This window comes from Mytilus trossulus, chromosome 8, assembly GCF_036588685.1.
Source record: "Mytilus trossulus isolate FHL-02 chromosome 8, PNRI_Mtr1.1.1.hap1, whole genome shotgun sequence".
In the NCBI taxonomy this organism is placed as follows: Eukaryota; Metazoa; Mollusca; class Bivalvia; order Mytilida; family Mytilidae; genus Mytilus; species Mytilus trossulus.
The window spans coordinates 76168894-76192813 of record NC_086380.1 but is presented as its reverse complement, the minus strand read 5'-3'; the positions used below and the strand labels follow the sequence as shown (position 1 = coordinate 76192813).

At 31.8% G+C, this 23920-nt stretch overlaps 1 protein-coding gene across 1 annotated transcript; it reads right to left on the bottom strand.

Moving 5' to 3' along the window:
* Positions 1-22090: 22090 nt before the first annotated feature.
* On the bottom strand, positions 22091-23740 carry LOC134728016 (uncharacterized). The gene has a single exon (XM_063592416.1). It carries the CDS (start codon positions 23738-23740, stop codon positions 22091-22093), a length of 1650 nt encoding a protein of 549 aa, XP_063448486.1.
* Positions 23741-23920: the final 180 nt, after the last annotated feature.

Below are 23920 nucleotides of genomic sequence, written 5' to 3'. Positions count from 1 at the left end.
AAGTTCCGTACTCGATACTGTTTCATAACCTAGACGTCATGTTGACTTTAAATTCAAAGTTGGAGCTTGATACTGTTTCATGACCTAGACGTCATGTTGACTTACATTCAAAGTTGGAGCTAGATACTGTTTCATGACCTAGACGTCATGTTGACTCTCATTCAAAGTTGAAGCTCGATACTGTTTCATGTCCTAGACGTCATGTTGACTTACATTCAAAGTTGGAGTTAGATACTGTTTCATGACCTAGACGTCATGTTGACTTACATTCAAAGTTGGAGCTAGATACTGTTTCATGACCTAGACGTCATGTTGACTTACATTCAAAGTTGGAGCTAGATACTGTTTCATGACCTAGACGTCATGTTGACTCTCATTCAAAGTTGAAGCTCGATACTGTTTCATGTCCTAGACGTCATGTTGACTTACATTCAAAGTTGGAGCTAGATACTGCTTCATGACCTAGACGTCATGTTGACTTACATTCAAAGTTGGAGCTAGATACTGTTTCATGACCTAGACGTCATGTTGACTTACATTCAAAGTTGGAGCTAGATACTGTTTCATGACCTAGACGTCATGTTGACTTACATTCAAAGTTGGAGCTAGATACTGCTTCATGACCTAGACGTCATGATGACTTACATTCAAAGTTGGAGATGTTTGAGAACTTTCAAAGGTGACAACAACTGAACCAGACAAAATAGTTATAGTAGGTGCCAGGCTTATAACATGAAACGCCAGACGCGCTGTCCGTCTACAATAGACTACTTAATGATGCTCAAAACAGTAAGAAAGCATAAGCAAGTACAAAGTTGAAGAGCGTTGAGGGCCGGAAATTCTAAAAAATAATAAAAAGTTGTACCAAATACGGCTAAGGTGAATAAAGGCAACAGTAGTATACCTGTAATCGAATGAGTAAAAAACAAATCCAGGTAACAAACTAAAACTGCGGGACAACATAATATAAGAGGCATAGGAGAACTACGACACAACAAAAGCACAAGATTTAAATATGGAATGTGTCGAAGGTGCCAGTGTTTTATTATAATTTTTGCTTAGGTTTATTTTTCATATCTGGTGTTTTTTTTTCATATTTCAATACATTATCTAAACTACAAAAAAAATGAATTCGATTCAAAATACAAATTTTATTAGTTGTATTGTTTTATGCACTAGGCGAGCTTGACGTCTATACTAGACTCAACAGTGACGCGGGAATCAAAAATAGTTGGTAGACCAAATCAATGCAACTCACCAACCATTTCTTGTAAAATTCTACAGTCAACCTTTTCTTTGCTAAAAGTAAAACATTTACCAAACAATAAGCAATGTCGATCTTTTAAACGATTTGCACTTCCCTAACAGTGATTTTTACTTGCATATCCATTACATAAAGAAGTATTAGATTTAAAAAAACAACCTTACTATCCATTTTAAACCAAATAAATTTGTTTACAAAAAAAGCATGCGACTAGGTTAACAGAAACGGAATAAATAAAATATTGTTTAAGTATTTACTTTCGGTTTTAACCATATCTACCTGAATTAGTTTAGCTCTTCGTAAAAAAAACACCATTGCAAACCTCAGAAAAAATACCTGATTGGTTTACGTAAAGTCTGCCGATTAAGAATAAACTAAATTAAATGAACGAAAACATTTTTTTGTAAAAAGTAATGCCCTATGCATGGCGGTGGCATATAAATAGATAAGTGGGTCAAGTGTCGCAATCGGATTGTGAATAGTACGATATAAAATTGAATAATGTGCTAATTGTACTATAGAAAATAGGCACATAAATTATATTTTTTGCATAGGTATATTTTTCATATCTGGTGTTTTTTCATATTGCAAAACATTATATAAACTACAAAAAAAAAATTAATTCGCGATTCAAAACTCAAATTTTATTAGAGACAACGTATGCGTATAGCTGTATGCACTAGGCGCGCTTGACGTCTACATTAGACTCAACAGTGACGCAGAATCAAATCAGTTGTAGACCAAATCCATACAACACACCAAACATGTCTTGTATATTACAACAGTCAACCTTTTGTTTGCTAAAAGTAAACCAGATGCTCCGCAGGGCGTAGCTTTATACGACCGCAGTGGTTGAACCCTGAACGGTTGGGGCAAGTATGGACACAACATTCAAGCTGGATTCAGCTCTAAATTTGGATTGTGATTAAATATTTGACACAGCATAGGTTTCTGACACAGAATGAATGTGTTCTAATGAAATTACATTTTTTGTTTTCTCTTAGAGCAATTCACTATGCTGTTGAATATTATTCCTCTCAAAAAAATGTTTGAAGAAATTTTCTTTTTATTTATGAAATTTCAAATGAGAAAATTGAACCCAATTTTTTTAATCACATCCCCCTTTCCCTTATTCCAAAATTAATCTCAATTAAAATTTCTAATGGAGTTTGCAACAATTACTACTCATTTAAATACATCATAAAATATTAAGATGTAAAAAAAACTGCTTGTTATCACTGAATGGTAAAGATTATTTTAATTTATCAGTTGGTAGTAAAAAGTGAATATACATTGTATATTGTATATATAACAAAGATTTAAGATGATTCTGGACAAAGAAAGATAACTCCAAATAAAAAAAATTCTTACAATTAGATATTTCTTGCTTACTATTCTGGACAAAGAAAGAAAACTCTAATTAAAAACAAAATTGCTATTTCACAATATTTTGCAATAAGATATTTCTTGCCATTGCGCAATACTGTGCAATTGAAAAGACTTGCTACTGCACAAAACTTAATATAATAATTTTAGATCCTGATTTGGACCAACTTGAAAACTGGGCCCATAATCAAAAATCTAAGTACATGTTTGGATTCAGCATATCAAAGAACCCCAAGATTTCAATTTTTGTTAAAATAAAACTAAGTTTAATTTTGGACCCTTTGGACTTTAATGTAGACCAATTTGAAAACAAGACCAAAAATGAGGAATCTACATTCACAGTTAGATTTGGCATATCAAAGAACCCCATTTTTTCAATTTTTGATGAAATCAAACAAAGTTTAATTTTGGACCCCGATTTGGACCAACTTGAAAACTGGGCCCATAATGAAGAATCTAAGTACATTTTTAGATTCAGCATATCAAAGACCCCAACCGATTAATTTTTTGTCAAAATCAAACGAAGTTTAATTTTGGACCCTTTGGACCTTAATGTAGACCAATTTGAAAACGGGACCAAAAGTTAAAAATCTACATACACAGTTAGATTCGGCATATCAAAGAACCCCAATTTTTCAATTTTGATGAAATCAAACAAAGTTTAATTTTGGACCCTTTGGGCCCCTTATTCCTAAACTGTTGGGACCAAAACTCCCAAAACCATTACCAACCTTCCTTTTATGATCATAAACCTTGTGTTTAAATTTCATAGATTTCTATTTACTTATACTAAAGTTATGGTGCGAAAACCAAGAAAAATGCTTATTTGGGTCCCTTTTTGGCCCCTAATTCCTAAACTGTTGGTACCTACATTCCCAAAATCAATACCAACCTTCCTTTTGTGGTCATAAACATTGTGTTTAAATTTCATTATTTTCTATTTACTTAAACTAAAGTTATTGTGCGAAAACCAAGAATAATGCTTATTTGGGCCCTTTTTTGGCCCCTAATTCCTACACTGTTGAAACCAAAACTCCCAAAATCAATCTCAACCTTCCTTTTGTGGTCATAAACCTTGTGTCAAAATTTCATAGCTTTCTATTAACTTAAACTAAAGTTAATGTGCGAAAACCAAGAAAATGCTTATTTGGGCCCTTTTTGGCCCCTTATTCCTAAAATGTTGGGACCAAAACTCCCAAAATCAATACCAGCCTTCCTTTTGTGGTCATAAACCTTGTGATAAAATTTTATAGATTTATATTCACTTTTACTAAAGTTAGAGTGCGAAAACTAAAAGTATTCGGACGACGACGACGACGACGACGACGACGACGACGACGACGACGACGACGACGACGCCAACGTGATAGCAATATACGACGAAATTTTTTTCAAAATTTGCGGTCGTATAAAAATAACAACAACAAGCGATGTCGACCGTTTTACCGATTCGCACTTCGCTAACAGTGATTTTTACTTGCATATTAATTACATAAAGAAGTAGTAGAGAAAAAAAAATTCTATCCATTTGAAATCAAATTAATTTGCTTTACAAAACTGAAATATTTTATAGTAACATGTGACTAGCATAACAGAAACGCAATAAAGAAAGGATTGTTTACTTTCGGTTTTAATAGTATCTGCATTTATAAGCTAGTTTAGCATTGTTTAGCTCTTCGTTAAAAAAAAACCCATTGCAAAACTTTAAGAAAACATACCTGATTTATTTACGTAAAGTATGCCGATTAAGAATAAAACCACGACGGTTATACTGTTTAACTTGAAATACTGGTTCTTGAAGTAAAACCTACGTTAACAACTGTGTGATGTTTGTCGATTTTAAACACTACGTGGCGCTGTTATCCGCCTAGTTACACATGTTACACTTCCTGGTTAAAAATAAATCACACGAACTGAATATTCCTGTCAAACGATTTTTCACTAAAAAACAATTGTTTTTTGCTAGAGTTTTTATAAAACAAAGTTTAAAAAAATATTACAATTATAGATATTCATGCCAGTTGCAGGGAATATTTTTTTTTCGATTTTATGATTTAAGGATTTATTGAAATGCACAGACAGGCGTCAACATGGTCAAAGCGAACATTTTTAAAATACCTTTCCAATTCTGAAAAATACCATGGTTTGTTATACAAATGTATCGCTAAAAAAGGAATATTTTATATTCACTTAACCACAATGTTTATTCAAAAAAAAAATATGTGTCACTTTTCATTTTTACGCAACGATGGGCAATGACAGGCATAGTTCGGAGATATACAAACATCAAAATATACTGTTAAGAAAATGATTGTCAATGATACACCTCTCCATCTAATTTCCAGTTTGTAAAAGTAACCAATTATAGGTCAAAGTACGGTCTTCAACTCGGAGTCTTAGCAAGCTAAAAAGGGCTCATAAGTGACTAGTGAAAAACCATTCAAACGGGAAAACAAACGGTCTTCTCTATATAAAAACGATAGACGAAAAATACTTATGAACGACATCAATAAATGATATAGGGTATATTTAAAAATCAAATAAAAAGCCTACAAATAATCCACCAAAAAAATGTCGAAAACTGAAGTTTCACAACTGTAAGTAACACGAAAAAGTTAAAAAAAACTGGAATGAACGTGGACGGTTTTGATTTGAAAATCAGAAATACTTAAATCTCACTCCATTTTCAAACAGTGGTTTTAGTGTATGTCAGATCTTCCATTTTCAGTTTGTGGCTGTTAGTTTCGTTCGACATGAGCTGATTAGAGTTCTATGATAATTTCTATGTAACGATATATTCATCAACGTTGAGCACTAGGACCGTTGTGAACTTTAACATATTGTACACATATACCTGTCTTATAATGGAGAATAGTCAATTGCTTTCTTGGTTTTTTTGTAGCTGTTTGTAGGGGTTTGGTAACTGAAGCTTATGTATTCTCCGGAATTCATTTGTTTTTATGTAACTCAATTTTTGCGATTTAATGATATTACACATTTTCATGATACTGTATGTTCTTTCGAAATTACTAAGGTCAAAATATTTATATTTACATTAATCTGATCATTTCGGGGCCTTCAATAGCTAGCTAAGTCGTTTGGGTTTGTATTTCCATTGTTAAAGCTGTAATGTGACATATAGTTGCTTATGCATGTGAATGTGTCTGTTGTCACTGTGCTTAAACGGCCGTGGGTAACTTAAGTTACCCACAGCCCAAGATGGCGGACTCTAAACTCGTTGAGATGACAGTTGATACGAAATATACTTTTTGCAACTTTTTTCATGATCTATGTAAATATTGATAGGCTTTTTGAATAAAGAAATCACCTACCATCACTTCAAATTCGTAAATTTTGACTTCACTTTAGCGCAAGGCCAACTTTTAAAAAATGCATAAGATGTCCGTAACTTACAAGTAAAAAGTAATCAGACTGTCCGTAACGTTATTTTCGGATGTGGGTAACTTTTTTTCAAAATTGTAAGATTAACATTTTCAACAGTTACAGGACAATAAACACTATCAAACAAAAGAAAACAAACAAAATCCTAATATTTGCTATGAATAAAGGCAACAGTAGTATATTGCTGTTCAAACTCATTAATCCATGGACAAAACACAAAATCGGGGTAACAAACTAAAACTGAGGAAAACGAATTAAATATCAGAGGAACACACGACACAACACTACAATGTAACACACACAGAAACGGACCAAGCTTCAGACAAATTCCCACGAGAATAACAAATATAACATCAAAACCGTTTACATGAATTTGGGATAGACCAGTACCGTGACACGTCTTTTCGAAATATGAAAGTTTTTGAAGATAATCATATGTTAATCCTCTCTAATGTCAGATTACAGTTCAATATATGACGTTTTAATATAACATGTGATATAATGTGTCCTAGGTAGATTTCTAACGACAACACATAGATAAAAATAAAATAAAATAAATAAAAAATTGAAGGTTAAATGCATCTGTTTGATGTATTTTTATGTTATTTTTACAGTACGAAACTTTTAAATAAATCAAATTACTAAGTCTAGGACTTTTGATTCATAAAACAAAAGAGTTTACATAGAATTGTCGAGATATTACGATAGAGAATCATACCGACTGTTCGGGTATTTAGCGAGTCAGATATTTATAGATTTATTGATATAGAAAGTTGTAAACCCACAAATTCAAGAAGTAGCGTTACAAGTCTAGTGAACAGTAAATTAAAACGAAGTCATGAAAAACGTTGAATTTAAAGAACTTCTTTCAGGAAACTAAAAAATATTCAACCACATAATCCTTATAACAAAATGCTAGTGACGGTTTGGTCTGATCATAAGTTATTTTTCAATAACAATTAAACATTCTAAGAAATCAATTGTTGAACTAATTGTACAATTCATGTGTACTTTATGATGTGGTTCTACTGCATTCGTACAACATCTCATAACAAGACTAAAGCTCTATTTTTGTATGTTTGAAACCCTCGTATAAGAATTGTATGAATAACTAATTTAATATTGAATAATACAACAATGATTATGTACACAAGGATGGTAACTACAAGAATATTTTTTTTAAATTAGACACCCTTGAAAGACAATTTCGGTCCACAATATATTAATTTGATCCTGATTTTGCTTTTTTAATCGAGATTTGGTTAAATAATTTGGAAATCAGGCATTAGAACCCTTAAGTTTTCTGTGTCAGAATTTTCTGATAAGTTTCACAAGGATAGACTTATTTAAACTTCATAATTCAATCGGATGATCAAGAATTGTGTAAATTCGTGGGATTGGTTTTCATAATATTGATAGACGTTACCATACTGAGCTGACGCCAAACTAGCATAACCCATTATACGCACACTTAATACACCATTACATGTTTGAACTTGTTTGAAAAAGAGGGCCGAAAGATACATGAGGGACATTCAAACTCATAGATCGAAAATAAACTGAAAAAGGCAAACGGACAAATAAGTCACTACATTGAAAACTAAAGACTAAGCCATACAAACCTCACAATAAGCTAGAAGTGATCTCATGTGCTCTGGAAGGGTAAGCCGATCCTGCACTACATGTGGTACCCGTCGTGTAGCTCATGTTATTTCAAACCCGGTAAATATTCTAATTTGGTAGGTCACATTCTTAAAATGGGAACGGGATTGTAGCAACAACATGAGGAACATTTTCGATATCATCTGTGGAACGGGAATTCCATAACGGTTAAACAACTCGTGATGAAGACAGTTAAATTTACGAAGGGGTGATTTCAACATCAACATTAGGAACTCTAGGTTTTATAGCTTCCTTGTAATCAGCAACCTTCTATTAAGGAAATCATAAAAGTAAATAAAACTCCAGGAATATACATCAATACATTATATACTTGAATTGAATTTAGTATTCACATTTTTTTGTGCTCATCGGAATACAAAAAGTTTACAATTATCCCGTGTGGACCCCTTTTCATTTCGCTAAACAATTCTACAACTAGATCTTGAAATACGTTTTACTCTGACTAATCCATTTTTAAGTTAAGCTTATGTGTCACCAAAATACATGTTTCTATGTCTTGTTGGTCTTCCAAATGTACACGAAATTGAATCCAGAGAATAAAATGTTTCCGTTGGACTCAGAAACATATTCGATAAGCGTAGATAAGGAAAATAGTTGGCGATGCACAATATAAGAGTGTACACCAAACATGACATAAAACAGATACTTTTTTTATAATCCAGAGCACTCTACATTCTACTCTAAATTTCTAGTACTATTTTAAATATATTGAGCAGAAATGAGTTGTTTACTTTTTCTAATTTCATATATTGAATCTACACCTTTTTGTCATTTCTGTTTTACTGTTATGTTAAAGTATTTCATTTTTATATGATTTTGGAATTCCCCTCTCTATTTGTTTTGTTTTGGGTTTTTTCTTTGTTTTTTTTGTTTTTTATTTCTTTTTCGGGCTTTTTGTGTATATTCATTTAACTGTTTTTTTTATTGTTTGGTTAGTTGTTGGTTTTTTGGGGGGTGTCTACTCTTTTGTTTGATATAGAGTATTTTTCTATTATTTGCACACTAATCTTAAATCTTTTTATTTGCTCTCGAATATATATATACTAGTATATATTTCAAATGTCTTTCTGTGCTTCTTTGCCTCTCCTACGTAGTATTTCCTGTGTAATTGGTGTTTCAAATTGTCGCTTGGTTGTTTTTTATGCACTTCAGTGTTGTGTTTTTTTTTGTTTCCCACTTATACAGTTGATGAGTTTCCATCGGTTTTAGTTTGTAACCCGTATTTGAATTCTTTGAATCGATTTATGACTTTTAAACAGTGGTATACTACTTTTTTCTTAACATGTAAACATCAAACATGGATTTGGATTTGCTATGTCATGACGTTTTGAGGTTTTGAACTAGGTATCAATTTTCAACGCCTACCATCAAATTAACGTCATGCCAGACGACATTGTTATTGTCTTCTTAACATCAAATGAAAATCGAAAATTATACAAAAAACAAACAAACTAAATATGTTTACTATGTATATGTGAATAACACAATGCCATAAAAATCTGATTTTAAGTTTTCAAGTTTTTACAAGTACTTGCATTTATATACACATACGGACTGAGAATGGTTATTAATTACAACAAGTTTTGTGAAGTCATTGCTAAAACACATTCCATACGGATGGTAAATGTCATTGTCTTTGTTCAGCATTTCTTCACTATTTTCTCCATCTGGTGACATTCTTTGTATGATGCTTGCATTTGTATAGAAACCGCCGACATAAATGTTCTTCTGTCGATCAAGTGTTACACCTCCTGTACTTGAAACGTCCTTACTGTATACTAGTGTTCCATCTAATTTGATACAAAGGAGTTTGTTATGACATCTTACAATCAACTCATCATGTAAATCATTGTATGCCATGAAGTTAATAGGATTAGATCCTGTTTTAATTGTTTTTAAAATTGTCCCATTGGTGTCTAATGTTTTGATAGTACCATCCCCACCGCCAACATAGATTCTGTCACGTCCAGCAGTGATACTATAACATGTAAATTCAACGTCAACTTTACCATCCTTTGTCATCTTTGTAGTATTGATGAATTGTATAGACCCCTCGTTAGGTAGGGTAATAACAGCTCTGTTGGTACCAGGTATCACAACAACACAATCAGGTGGGGAGGAAAAAGCTATCTCTGTCTCATAATCTTTACAGTCTCTGTAAACATACAGTTTGGGATCGGAGGATGCTGTATTAGTAATGAGGAGCTTATTATTATCTGTCACGGATACACTAAAAAGATTTTTTACCACATCAGTATTAAATTTTAATACTGTATCCTTCTCAAATCCTAGAATATTTTTCATTGGTTCTGCCTTTATCTGGGCTTGTTGAAATTTCTTTGGTTTGTATTGAACTTGACATGGTTGGACATACTCTGACAGTGACCCGAAAGACTCAAGCTTACCATCTTTCTTTTCGTCAAAGGTTATATTGAATTCTTGTGAATCGAATACTATCTGCTGAATCTTGGCCTCGGCGCTATGAATATTTGTTACTTGTTGGCGAAGGAATATAAAGAGCTGATTCTTAGATCCATGATCTCTCAAAAAATCCATCTCGTTTTTATTTTCTATAACATTGACCAAGACTTGCGATATTTCTTGCTTTTGTTTGTTGATTTCCATTTCATGTTTTCGTTGGAGAGATGACAAAGTGGTCGTTAATTCACGCTCCAAATCGTCAATTTGTTTCAAAAATTTGGATTTCACTGCTCGGATCTGCTTAGTTATTGTTGATTTGGATTCCTCCATTGATTGTAAGTTTGACTGTCTGTTATTGTCTAAAGCATTCAATGTTGTAATAAGATGCGTCATGTCTTCCATAACATCGTTAAACAGTGTAGACTTTTTTACATCCTTCGAGGCAAGTTCCAATGGGAGTACGTTCTGACAAACCCTGTGTTCATTAGATATGCATGCTCTACAGCATACGATATCATGATCTGTGCAGTAATAATCCAAAAGCATGTCTAAATGGACATTGCAGTTTTTTATCGCAGGCATCAGTTTATTGGATCCGATGGACGTCAGGTCGATAACATGGTGAGATTTGAAGGCTTTGAATCTGCAATGTGATTCATCACAGTCTGTACAAAGTCTTTCTTCACAGTCAGAGCAATACTTTGTTGCTGTTGAAGACTTGTCAGCATCGGAACAAGGATCACATAAACTAGCCGATGCCATAAGAAAACTTCTAAAAAAAAGGAGAGGTGTGGTTTTATTATACTTTAAATCAAAAAAAAAATTTCTTCATGTTCTGTATTGTATACAAGTTTTTCTAAGCAGTATAAGCAATTAACATTTGACAATCTAGAATTTAAACTTAATCTAATTTTTTTTTTTAAACGCAACTTGTAATCATTTGAAATGATATATGACTAAAACTACCAGAGTCAAACCATCCATAGTCACATTTTGAATTGTTCAGTATATTCAACTGCGACATTCAATACACAAAAACTAAAACATGCATAAATGTAAGTGTTGCATGTTTGAAAACAAGGTAAACTAGCCTTTTAGGGGCCTTTTAGTGCTAACTGTTAAGTGTGAGCCACGCCATCGTGTTGAAGACCGTGCATTGACCTATAATGGTATACTATTACAAATTGTGACTTGGATGGAAAGATGTCTAATCATCCTAATGAAAACTCATTCCACATATTCTTATAACTACATTGTACAAATACCAATAAATATGGGGTGATAATGTTCCTCAGTCATAATAACTTTTCATCATTACCGAACTGAACAAAGAAATAACACGACGGGTGCCGTATACGGTGCAGGAAATGCTTATCCTTCCGGAACACCTGATTTCACTCCCATTTTTTTATTGGAGTTCGTTTCTTATTTATTATTTATAACTGTTGATGTAAATGTCGTTTGGTTTTGTAAGACTTTGTTTACTCCTTGGTTTTGATTGTTATTGTCTTTCAACCAGAACAGAAAAGGAATAAAATAGACGAAAGACATAATTTACCTAGTTAAATTGGCAATAAGCATATTCTAATGATTTGATCGTTTTCCTAATAATGCTAATTGTAATGTATTCACTACGCAAATCAAAGTATATCTGTATATTGTGGTACTAACCATTGTGTATAACATTCCGAACATTTGATATTGTTGGGCAGGATTTGCTCACCCTTTTGGACCACCTGAGATCACCCCAAATGTTTGGTCGGGTTTGTGTTACTTTGTTTTTAGTTTTCTATTTTGTGTATCATGTGTATTGTGTTCTGTTATTTGTCTGATATTATGTTTCTGTTTTAGTCATGGCGTTGTCAGTTGAAAGTGTGACTGTCCCACTGGTAACTTTCGACCCTCTTTTCTAATAACTACAATCTACCTATATTTTATCAGAGTAAAAAATATACCCTACAACAAGCGATATCGATCATTTAAACGATTCGCACTTTCCTAACATAGATACGATTCGCACTTTCTTAACAGTGATTTTTGCCTGAATATCGATTACATAAAGAAGAATCAAAAAAGAAAAATATCCATTTGAAACCAAATTAATTTATTTACAAAAGAGAATACTTTTAAAGTAACATGTGACTATCTTAACATAAACGGAATAAAAAAAAGGATTGTTAAAATATTTACTTTCGGTTTTAACGATATCTACCTAAGCTAGTTTAGCTCTTCATAAACAAAAATATTACAAAATTAGATTACATACATGTACCTGATTAATTTGCGTAAAACTTCTAATTAAGAATAAAACCAAGACGGTTCTACTGTTTAACTTGTAATTCTGGTTCTTGAAGACAACAATAAAACACCTGTGTGATGTATGATGATTTTAAACACTATGTGGCGCTGTTAACAAAATAAGCACACTTCCTGGTTAAAAAAAAACACACAATTTAAATACATTTTAAATCAGGAAATATGAAGTTTCAATATTTAAATCAAACTATTTATTGCTAGAGTTGAATATAGAAAAATTGTAATGATAATAACAATATATAATTATGCCGGCTGCACAGGAATATTTTTCGGTTTTATTTTCTTAGGGATTTATTGACACAGACAGCTTATAATATTTTTTCTATCAAGGTTCATGTGGACTGCAAAATCCAGTTAAGTTTTGAATTTTTAAAAACATAACATATATTTTAATTTTACTTATCTTTTTTCCAGATGCACAACTTTGTCTGTACTCAGAGTAAAATTGGAAGTGAAGCCGAAGGGTCCATATGAACATTAAGCATGTTGAGTGCAGAAAAAAAGATATCATGATTTTTAATAACATAGGTAGATTTTATATTCATTCTACGCTATTATTTTTCCATTTGTCATTAATACGAAATCATAGACATACAATTAGAAACTTCAGTAACAGACAAGCTTAAAGACAAGGTCACAGACAAGGTCAAATACAAGGTCAAAGCCAAGGTCAAAGACAGACAAATTTCAAAAAAGCCAATAAACTATTACAAATATCCAAGTAGCGTTCAAAGAAAGAGCGTAAATAAACGTAGCAAGTTTTCTTTTGACAATATATCTATTTTATTTGGAGGTAGACTTGTTCAACAAATTATCGTCAATCCTATGGGAACGAAATATGCGCTTCTTCTTGCCGATCTCTTATTTTCGTACGAATCGGAGATCCTTCAGACACTTGTCAAAACAAGAATATCAAAGAAGCCGGGTCATTAAATTTCACAAATTAACATTGATGATGCTCTAACACTTGGATGATGCAAACTAAAAATAAGTTAACGAAAATATTTGTTGGACGCAATGACGTAGAGACGTGTAACTGTAAAATGTAATACTCCCCGATACGTCGATGACATAAAAAAAAAAAAAAGGTTCGGTGGTCAAGTGTCGCACTTGGATCGTGAATAGTATGGTATTATATTATTTGTTTGCTTTATTTCTTTTATTTCAAAACAGTATTTTAACTACAAATAAATGAATTCGATTCAATACAAAAATCTTATTGAAGATACGATTCGCACTTTATTAACAGTTATTTTTGTCTGAATATCGATTACATAAAGAAGAATCAGAGAAAGAAAGATATCCATTTGAAACCAAATTAGTTTATTTACAAAACAGAATATTTTTAAAGTAGCATGTGACTATCTTAACATAAACGGAATAAACAGAGGATTTTTAAAATATTTACTTTCGGTTTTAACGGTATCTACCTAAGCTAGTTTAGATCTTCATAAACATAAAAATATTTCAAAATTAGATTACATACCTGATTAATTTTCGTAAAGCTTCTAATTAAGAATAAAACCACTACGGTTCTACTGTTTAACTTGTAATTCTGGTTCTTGAAGACAACAGTAATACACCTGTGTGATGTATGATGATTTTAAACACTACGTGGCGCTGTTAACAAAATAAGCACACTTCCTGGTTAAAAATAAACACACACTTTAAATACATTTTAAATCATGAAATATGAAGTTTCAATATTTAAATCAAACTATTTATTGCTAGAGTTGTATATAGAAAAATTGTAATGATGATAACAATATATAATTATGCCGGCTGCACAGGAATATTTTTCGGTTTTATATTCTTAGAGATTTATTGACACAGACAGCTTATAATATTTTTTCTATCAAGGTTCATGTGGACTGCAAAATCCAGTTAAGTTTTGAATTTTTTAAAACATACTATATATTTTAGTTTTATTTATCTTTTTCCAGATGCACAGGTTTGTCTGTACTCAGAGTAAAATTGGAAGTGAAGCCAAAGGTCCATATGAACATTAAGCATGTTGAGTGCAGAAAAAAAGATATCATGATTTTTAATAACATAGGTAGATTTTATATTCATTCTACGGTATTATTTTTTCATTTGTCATTAATATGAAATCATAGACATACAATAACAAACTTCAGTAACAGACAAGCTCAAAGACAAGGTCAAAGACAAGGTCAAAGACAGACAAATTTCAAAAAAGCCAATAAACTATTACAAATATCCAAGTAGTGTTCAAAGAAAGAGCGTAAATAAACGTAGCCAGTTTTCTTTTGACAATATATCTTTTTTATTTAGAGGTAGACTTGCTCAACAAATTGTCGTCATTCCAATGGGAACGAACTATGCACTTCTTTTTGTCGACCTCTTCTTATTTTCGTACATATCGGAGATCCTTCAAACACTTGTCAAAACAAGAATATCAAAGAAGCCGGGTCATTAAATTTCACAAATTAATATTGATGATGCTCTAACACTTGGATGATGCAAACTAAAAATAAGTTAACGAAAATATTTGTTGGACGCATTGACGTAGATACATATAACTGTAAAATGTAATACTCCCAGATACGTCGATGACATAAAAAAGAAAAAAAAATCGGTGGTCAAGTGTCGCACTCGGATCGTGAATAGTATGGTATTATATTATTTGTTTGCTTTATTTCTTTTATTTCAAAACAGTATCTTAACTACAAATAAATGAATTCGATTCAATACACAAATCTTATTGAAGATACGATTCGCACTTTCTTAACAGTGATTTTTACCTGAATATCGATTACATAAAGAAGAATCAGAGAAAGAAAGATATCCATTTGAAACCAAATTAATTTATTTACAAAACAGAATACTTTTAAAGTAACATGTGACTATCTTAACATAATCGGAATAAACAAAGGATTGTTAAAATATTTACTTTCGGTTTTAACGGTATCTACCTAAGCTAGTTTAGCTCTTCATAAACAAAAAATTACATAATTAGATTACGTACCTGATTAATTTTTGTTAAGCTTCTAATTAAGAATAAAACCACGACGGTTCTTCTGTTTAACTTGTAATTCTGGTTCTTGAAGACAACAGTAAAACACCTGTGTGATGTATGATGATTTTATACACTACGTGGCGCTGTTAACAAAATAAGCACACTTCCTGGTTAAAAATAAACACACAATTTAAATACATTTTAAATCATGAAATATGAAGTTTCAATATTTAAATCAAACTATTTATTGCTAGAGTTGTATAAAGAAAAATTGTAATGATGATTACAATATATAATTATGCCGGCTGCACAGGAATATTTTTCGGTTTTATATTCTTAGAGATTTATTGACACAGACAGCTTACAATATTTGTTTTATCAAGGTTCATATGGACTGCAAAATCCATTTAAGTTTTGAATTTTTTAAAACAAACTATATATTTTAATTTTATTTATCTTTTTCCAGATACACAGGTTTGTCTGTACTCAGAGAAAAATTGGAAGTGAAGCCGAAGGGTCCATATGAACATTAAGCATGTTGAGTGCAGAAAAAAAGATATCATTATTTTTAATAACATAGGTAGATTTTCATTCTACGCTCTTATTTTTTTCATTTGTCATTAATACGAAATCATAGACATACAATTACAAACTTCAGTAACATACAAGGTCAAAGACAAGGTCAAATACAAGGTCAAAGACAGACAAGTTTCAAAAAAGCCAATAAACTTTTAAAATTATACAAGTAGCGTTCAAAGAAAGAGCGTAAACAAACGTAGCCAGTTTTCTTGTGACAATATATCTATTTTATTTGGAGGTAGACTTGTTCAACAAATTGTCGTCAATCCTATGGGAACGAAATATGCGCTTCTTCTTACAGACCTCTTCTTATTTCGTACGAATCGGAGATCCTTCAGACACTTGTCAATACAAAAATATCAAAGAAGCCGGGTCATTAAATTTCACAAATTAATATTGATGCATAACACTTGGATGATGCAAACTAAAATAAGTGAACGAAAATATTTGTTGGACGCAAGGAAGTAGAGACGTACAATTGTAAAATGTAATACTCCCCGATACGTCGATGACATAAAAAAAAAAAAAGGTTCGGTGGTCAAGTGTCGCACTCGGATCGTGAATAGTATGGTATTATATTATTTGTTTGCTTTATTTCTTTTATTTCAAAACAGTATCTCAACTACAAATAAATGAATTCGATTCAATACACAAATCTTATTGAAGATACGATTCGCACTTTCTTAACAGTGATTTTTACCTGAATATTGATTACATAAAGAAGAATCAGAAAAAGAAAGATATCCATTTGAAACCAAATTAATTTATTTACAAAACAGAATATTTTTAAAGTAACATGTGACTATCTTAACATAAACGGAATAAACAGAGGATTGATAAAATATTTACTTTCGGTTTTAACGGTATCTACCTAAGCCAGTTTAGTTCTTCATAAAAAAAAATATTACAAAATTAGATTACATACCTGATTAATTTTCGTTAAGCTTCTAATTAAGAATAAAACCACGACGGTTCTATTGTTTAACTTGTAATTCTGGTTCTTGAAGACAACAATAAAACACCTGTGTGATGTATGATGATTTATACACTACGTGGCGCTGTTAACAAAATAAGCACACTTCCTGGTTAAAAATAAACACACAATTTAAATACATTTTAAATCATGAAATATGAAGTTTCAATATTTAAATCAAACTATTTATTGCTAGAGTTGTATATAGAAAAATTGTAATGATGATAACAATATATAATTATGCCGGCTGCACAGGAATATTTTTTGGTTTTATATTCTTAGGGATTTATTGACACAGACAGCTTATAATATTTTTTCTATCAAGGTTCATGTGGACTGCAAAATCCAGTTAAGTTTTGAATTTTTTAAAACATACTATATATTTTAGTTTTATTTATCTTTTTCCAGATGCACAGGTTTGTCTGTACTCAGAGTAAAATTGGAAGTGAAGCCGAAGGGTCCATATGAACATTAAGCATGTTGAGTGCAGAAAAAAAGATATCATGATTTTTAATAACATAGGTAGATTTTCATTCTACGCTCTTATTTTTTCATTTGTCATTAATACGAAATTATAGACATACAATAACAAACTTCAGTAAAATACAAGGTCAAAGACAAGGTCAAAGACAAGGTCAAAAACAGACAAATTTAAAAAAAGCCAATAAACTATTACAAATATCCAAGTAGCGTTCAAAGAAAGAGCGTAAATAAACGTAGCCAGTTTTCTTTTGACAATATATCTATTTTATTTGGAGGTAGACTTGTTCAACAAATTGTCATCAATCCTATGGGAACGAATTATGCGCTTCTTCTTACCGACCTCTTCTTATTTTCGTACGAATCGGCGATCCTTCAGACACTTGTCAAAACAAGAATATCAAAGAAGCCAGTTATTAAATTTCACAAATTAATATTGATGATGCTCTAACACTTGGATGATGCAAACTAAAAATAAGTGAACGAAAATATCTGTTGGACGCAAGGACGTAGAGACGTACAATTGTAAAATGTAATACTCCCCGATACGTCGATGACATAAAAAAAAAAAGGTTCGGTGGTCGCGTGTCTCAATCGGATCGTGAATAATGTGGTATGATATTTTTTTTTTTTTTTTTTTTTATTTCAAAACAGTATATTAACCACAAAAACATGAATTCGATTCAATACTAAAACCTCATTGGAGACACTGCAGGTATAGTTTTATGGCAAGCTTGACATACAATTACATACAATTACAATAACAGACGAAGGTTCCTTCCACTAACAATCCAAACTTTTCTGATTGGACTCCATTGATATATTCCCTAAAACTTGAAATTAAAGTAACAACAGAGTCGACTTCCTTCATCTCATTTTTAGACTTATATTTATCGAATTTGACATACTCGGTCATCTCAGTACCATAATCTATGGCAAACGAGACGATTTTAATTTTAAAATTATCAATTTCTCCGCCATAGTGGCAATATACCAACTTCACCTGCATATGAGATATACATTTTCAAACTTATTCCATATTCAGGAGCTTGCAACTCTTACTCAGCCTTTGTAAAACGTCACAAGTATATGATAAGAAAGTTGTTAAACCAGGAGTATATCAAAGAACATCTTGTAATTTTTCTCAAAAGATTCATCGACCTTGTTGATAAATATTCCGTATCAACTTCACAAATACAAGATGGTCATGAAGTTGAGATTCGGGATACCTACGTTGTATACTATTTTTTTTATATATGTTTAGTAATATTACTTTTATGTTTAGTCTGTTTTTATTGATATTCATTTGACGTAGCTCGGCACTTGTTCACCTGTTATTGTGTTATTGTTCTATGGTAATGCTCGTATTCTTGGCTTTCATTTTTGCTAATGTGTTTTGTTCATGTGCCTTTTTGTGCTTCTTTGATACATATGAAGTGGCTCTGTACACATATATGCCATGAACATGTTATTATTTTGTACAGGTTATTACTTTTCATCGTGGGTTTGTACATTATAACTTTACAAATCCATACGTCTATAATGTTCTATAGTTACTTTCCGAAAATCAACAAAATATAAAACCAACAAAAAATGTTTTATTGAAATTAAAAAGCAATAAATACCAAAATATACAGTATGAAAAGTTGTTTACAATAATCCACTGAGAACTTTAAATTCAAACGTTTGTACTATAGTTTTATTCCATAAATATAATAAGATATCTAGCTTCAAAAGTATTCAATTGAAGTTTTCGCAATCCTAGCATTTCAATTTGAAAGGAGACTGACTGAATTATTCAAGTGTCAATGTGCAGCTAAAAATATACATTAACACAGCACAATTTCTTTCAAATTTATTAACTTTTAAATTTTAATAATACGCCTCCCAATGTAGGTGAATACGATGTTATCTTTTACAATTTCCGGTTTTAAAATATTTAACAATTCAACATGTTCACTAAACTGACAAACTGACAAACTGACAAACTGGCGATGTTCCAAATCATTAAATGTCTATACCACACCCATATGTATATGCTACAGAAGTAAAGAAAATATAACCCGTCATTAATTCGGTTTAGTAAAAAATGTTTTTACAAATCATATGTAATGTGAAAACTGATCGTGTTGGCATTCTTCGGCCGACATCTTACAATTTTACATGTAAAAGGAAATCGCAAAAATACTGAACTCCCATGAAAATGCAAACATTTAAACAGAAAGACCCTAATCAAATGGGAAAAAACAAAAGCTCAAACGCATCAAATGAATGGATAACAAAAAATTTCTGACTGGGTACAGGTGTATTCTTATGCAGATAATACATATTATATTGACAACAATGTGTGAAAAAAACATACTTAATAGGCTAAAATATCAACATAGGAGTAAAGCATTCAACATTGGGTTATAATCTTTATCACTATAACATTACAAAAAAGTAACAAAGTAACAAAAAAGGCATGTAAACAAAGCACATAAACAAAATGAAATACAGGAATACAAAACATTTTCAATAGCACAATAACTCAATGTTAAAGACGGGATATTTAAGTACAGCACCACGTCATATGTTTTATTGGAGTTCGTGTTGTTTCTTATTTATTATTTATATCTGTTCATGTAAATGTCTTTTGGGTTTGTAAGTCTTTGTTTACTCCTTGGTTTTGATTGTTATTGTCTGTCAAATAAACACACAAAAAAACTGTAAATAAAACTTACGCAGATTTCACATAGGCAACCATTTGATTGATCGTAGTATTACCTTATTTGATATTAATTAATATATAACATTAATTATGTCGTTTGATACAAGAGAATGACAACTACAAGGAATAGCAAAACACAAATTAACACACATGTAACACCAATTTTCTTCATCTATACCGTTTTGCATATGTCCATTTGATAGTGATTTTGTGTTTTCAATAGATACTTGTGTTGAATAATCTGGCAATCCGGGATATTATCTTACCTCAAATACATTTCTAGGAATATGATTGGTTAAAAGCGACCTCGTGGAGACCGTGCATATTCAATATTAGGTTAGTAGGGAGGCGAGGCTTATTTCAATACGCGATTAGTAGTGAATTTGCCACTTAGGCATTGTTTAATTATTTAAAATATTGAAAGTTCTGTTTTATATTGTTATATCAAGGTTGTTTATCATAGTTATTAATCGTTTACATTAGTTTTTTTTAAGTGCAGATCAATTGAAGAAGGTTCTTAAAATTGAACACTTGAACATTTTTAATACAGAAATAAGGAGATGTGTTATGATAGCAAATAAGAAAGCTTTAGCCTAAATTCAACAAAAAAAGATAGTCGGTAAGATAAATTCGTTACATAGTGTGCAAATGACCTCTCACCCCATATGGAATTTACTGACTCTGTATATATCATATTAGGTCACTAACACACTATGTAACTTATAATATTCATCAGAGTTTACGGTATCATAATGGCCTGATAAGGTAGGAAAAGATTGATTAGGTTGCAGAGCATACATACCACTATAATCTAATCCATAATCGTGCAAATGAGTGCGACCATAGTTTTCATATTAATTCATAAATCTTTCGGTACAAAGCTGACGCCAGACAATCCGAGAGTATTACCTCGTACACGCACGATTTCCCATTGTGTGTGGTTAATTTTTTTGAATTTCTACCTTAAGTTTCAAACACAGGAATTGAATTTAATTTCCAAACATCTTCCGCTGTTCGGATTATCCATATATTGCGATTATCCTGTGTGAACTTGTCATTCCATCAGAACATGCTGATTATATGAGTACTTGAAACTGTGGCTGATCCATTTATAAGTTCATCTAATGTGTCTTCTAAATGTACTTAAAATTAGATCCTGAGGGGACAAAATCCGTTAGCCGCAGATCAACATTCATTACTACTCAAAGTTGGTTTCGTTATAGAAATGCGGTATTAAGAGGAAATAGGAAATAGGAAATACATTGTAATATTGTATTCTTAATCACCCCCCAAAAAAGTACCAATTGCACATTACGTAATGAAACAAGTTGGCGATACACAATATAAAGATTTTCAACAAACATTATACTACTATACAACAGATACTGTATAACAATAAATGTGGTTTCTAAATTAAAGTACTAATTTCAATATTTTGAGTGCAGATGAATTGTGTAAACATTTGAATCATTTCATATATTGAATCTACAATTTTTATTTGATTTTTTGTGGTATTTTGTTTTTCTTTGTAATCGAGTTTAAATTGTTCATTTCTATTTGGCTTTTTCATCTTTTTTTCGAAGACTGTAAATGTTTGTTTAATATTTGCTTGCTTGTATTGTTTACTAATGCGTGCTATTTATGTACGCTATTTATTGTATTTTTTTTTGATTTTTCCACTTTTATTCTCAATCTTTATATTCATTTTTGTTTATTTCGTCTTTGTTTGTACTTTACTTGTTTTTCTCCGAATATTATTTCTTCGTAACCGCATGAAAAAGCGAAAATTAAACAGAAAATATAAAAAAGAAGTTTGCACTTTATATGTGTATATTTAAGTAACACGATAAATTACATAATATAAATTCAAGTACTCATGTTGTTTCATAAAAACATTTACTTGCATTTGTATACACGAACAGATTTACCATCGTTATTAATTACAAACAGTTTCGTGAAGTCGTTATTAAAACACATTCCATACGGACGGTAAATGCCATTGTCTTTGTTCAGCATTTCTTCACAGTTTTCCCCATCTGATGATATTCTCTGTATGTTGTTGGCATAGTAACAACCGTAGTAAATGTTACCACGCCTATCGCGTGTTACTCCTGCTAAACCTGAGACGTCCTTGCTGTATACTTGGGTTCCATCTACTTTGATACAAAGGAGTTTGTCATGACATCTAACAATCAAATGATCATGAATATCATCGTATGCTATGAAGAAAATATTATTAGATCCTTGTTGAATCGTTTTTAGAACTGTCCCATTGGGGTCTAATGTTTTGATAGTACCACCTGTACCACCAACGTAAATTCTGTCACGTCCAGCAGTGATACCATAACATGTAAATCCAGCGTTAACTGTGTTGTCCTTTGTCATCTTTGTCGTATTGATGAATTGTATAGAATTCTCGTTAGGTAGGGTAATAACAGCTCTGTCCGTACCAGGTATCACAACAACACCATGAGGTTCGGAGGAAAAAGCTATCTCTGTCTCATAATCTTTACAGTCTCTGTAAACATACAGTTTGGTATCGGATGATGCTGTATTAGTAATGAGGAGCTTATTATTATCTGTCACTGATACACTCAAAATACTTTTTACCGCATCAGTATTAAATTTTAATACTGTATCCTTCCTAAACCCTAGAATATTTTTCATTGGTTCTGCCTTTATCTGGGCTTGTTGAAATTTCTTTGGTTTGTATTGAACTTGACATGGTTGGACATACTCTGACAGTGACCCGAAAGACTCAAGCTTACCATATTTCTTTTCGTCAAAGGTTATATTGAATTCTTGTGAATCGGATACTATCTGCTGAATCTTGGCCTCGGCGCTATGAATATTTGTTACTTGTTGGCGAAGGAATATAAAGAGCTGATTCTTAGATCCATGATCTCTCAAAAAATCCATCTCGTTTTTATTTTCTATAACATTGACCAAGACTTGCGATATTTCTTGCTTTTGTTTGTTGATTTCCATTTCATGTTTTCGTTGGAGAGATGACAAAGTGGTCGTTAATTCACGCTCCAAATCGTCAATTTGTTTCAAAAATTTGGATTTCACTGCTCGGATCTTCTTAGTTATTGTTGATTTGGATTCCTCCATTGATTGTAAGTTTGACTGTCTGTTATTGTCTAAAGCGTTCAATGTTGTAATAAGATGCGTCATGTCTTCCATAACATCGTTAAACAGTGCAGACTTTTTTACATCCTTCGAGGCAAGTTCCAATGGGAGAACGTTCTGACAAACCCTGTGTTTATCAGATATGCAGGCTCTACAGCATACGATCTCATGATCTGTGCAGTAATAATCCAAAAGCATCCCTGAATGGACATTGCAGTTTTTTATCGCAGGCATCAGTTTATTGGATCCGATGGACGTCAGGTCGATAACATGGTGAGATTTGAAGGCTTTGAATCTGCAATGTGATTCATCACAGTCTGTGCAAAGTCTTTCTTCACAGTCAGAGCAATACTTTGTTGCTGTTGAAGACTTGTCAGCTTCGGAACAAGGATCACAGAACCTAGTTGATGCCATAGAGAAAATTTCTGAAAACAAATGAGATATGACTGAGCATGGAAATAGTAGTGTAAAGCATAGCAAAATCAAAAGTCTTAATATTACTGCAAAATTACTAAGACTGTGATCTAAGATAAGATTACACTACGGTAAAGAGCAAATGCAGTATTTTTTCAGAAAACCAAAAATAAGGGACAA

Coding starts and splice junctions, on each gene's coding strand:
- LOC134728016 (XM_063592416.1), bottom strand. CDS start 23,740: ATGGCATCAACTAGGTTCTGTGATCCTTGTTCCGAAGCTGACAAGTCT.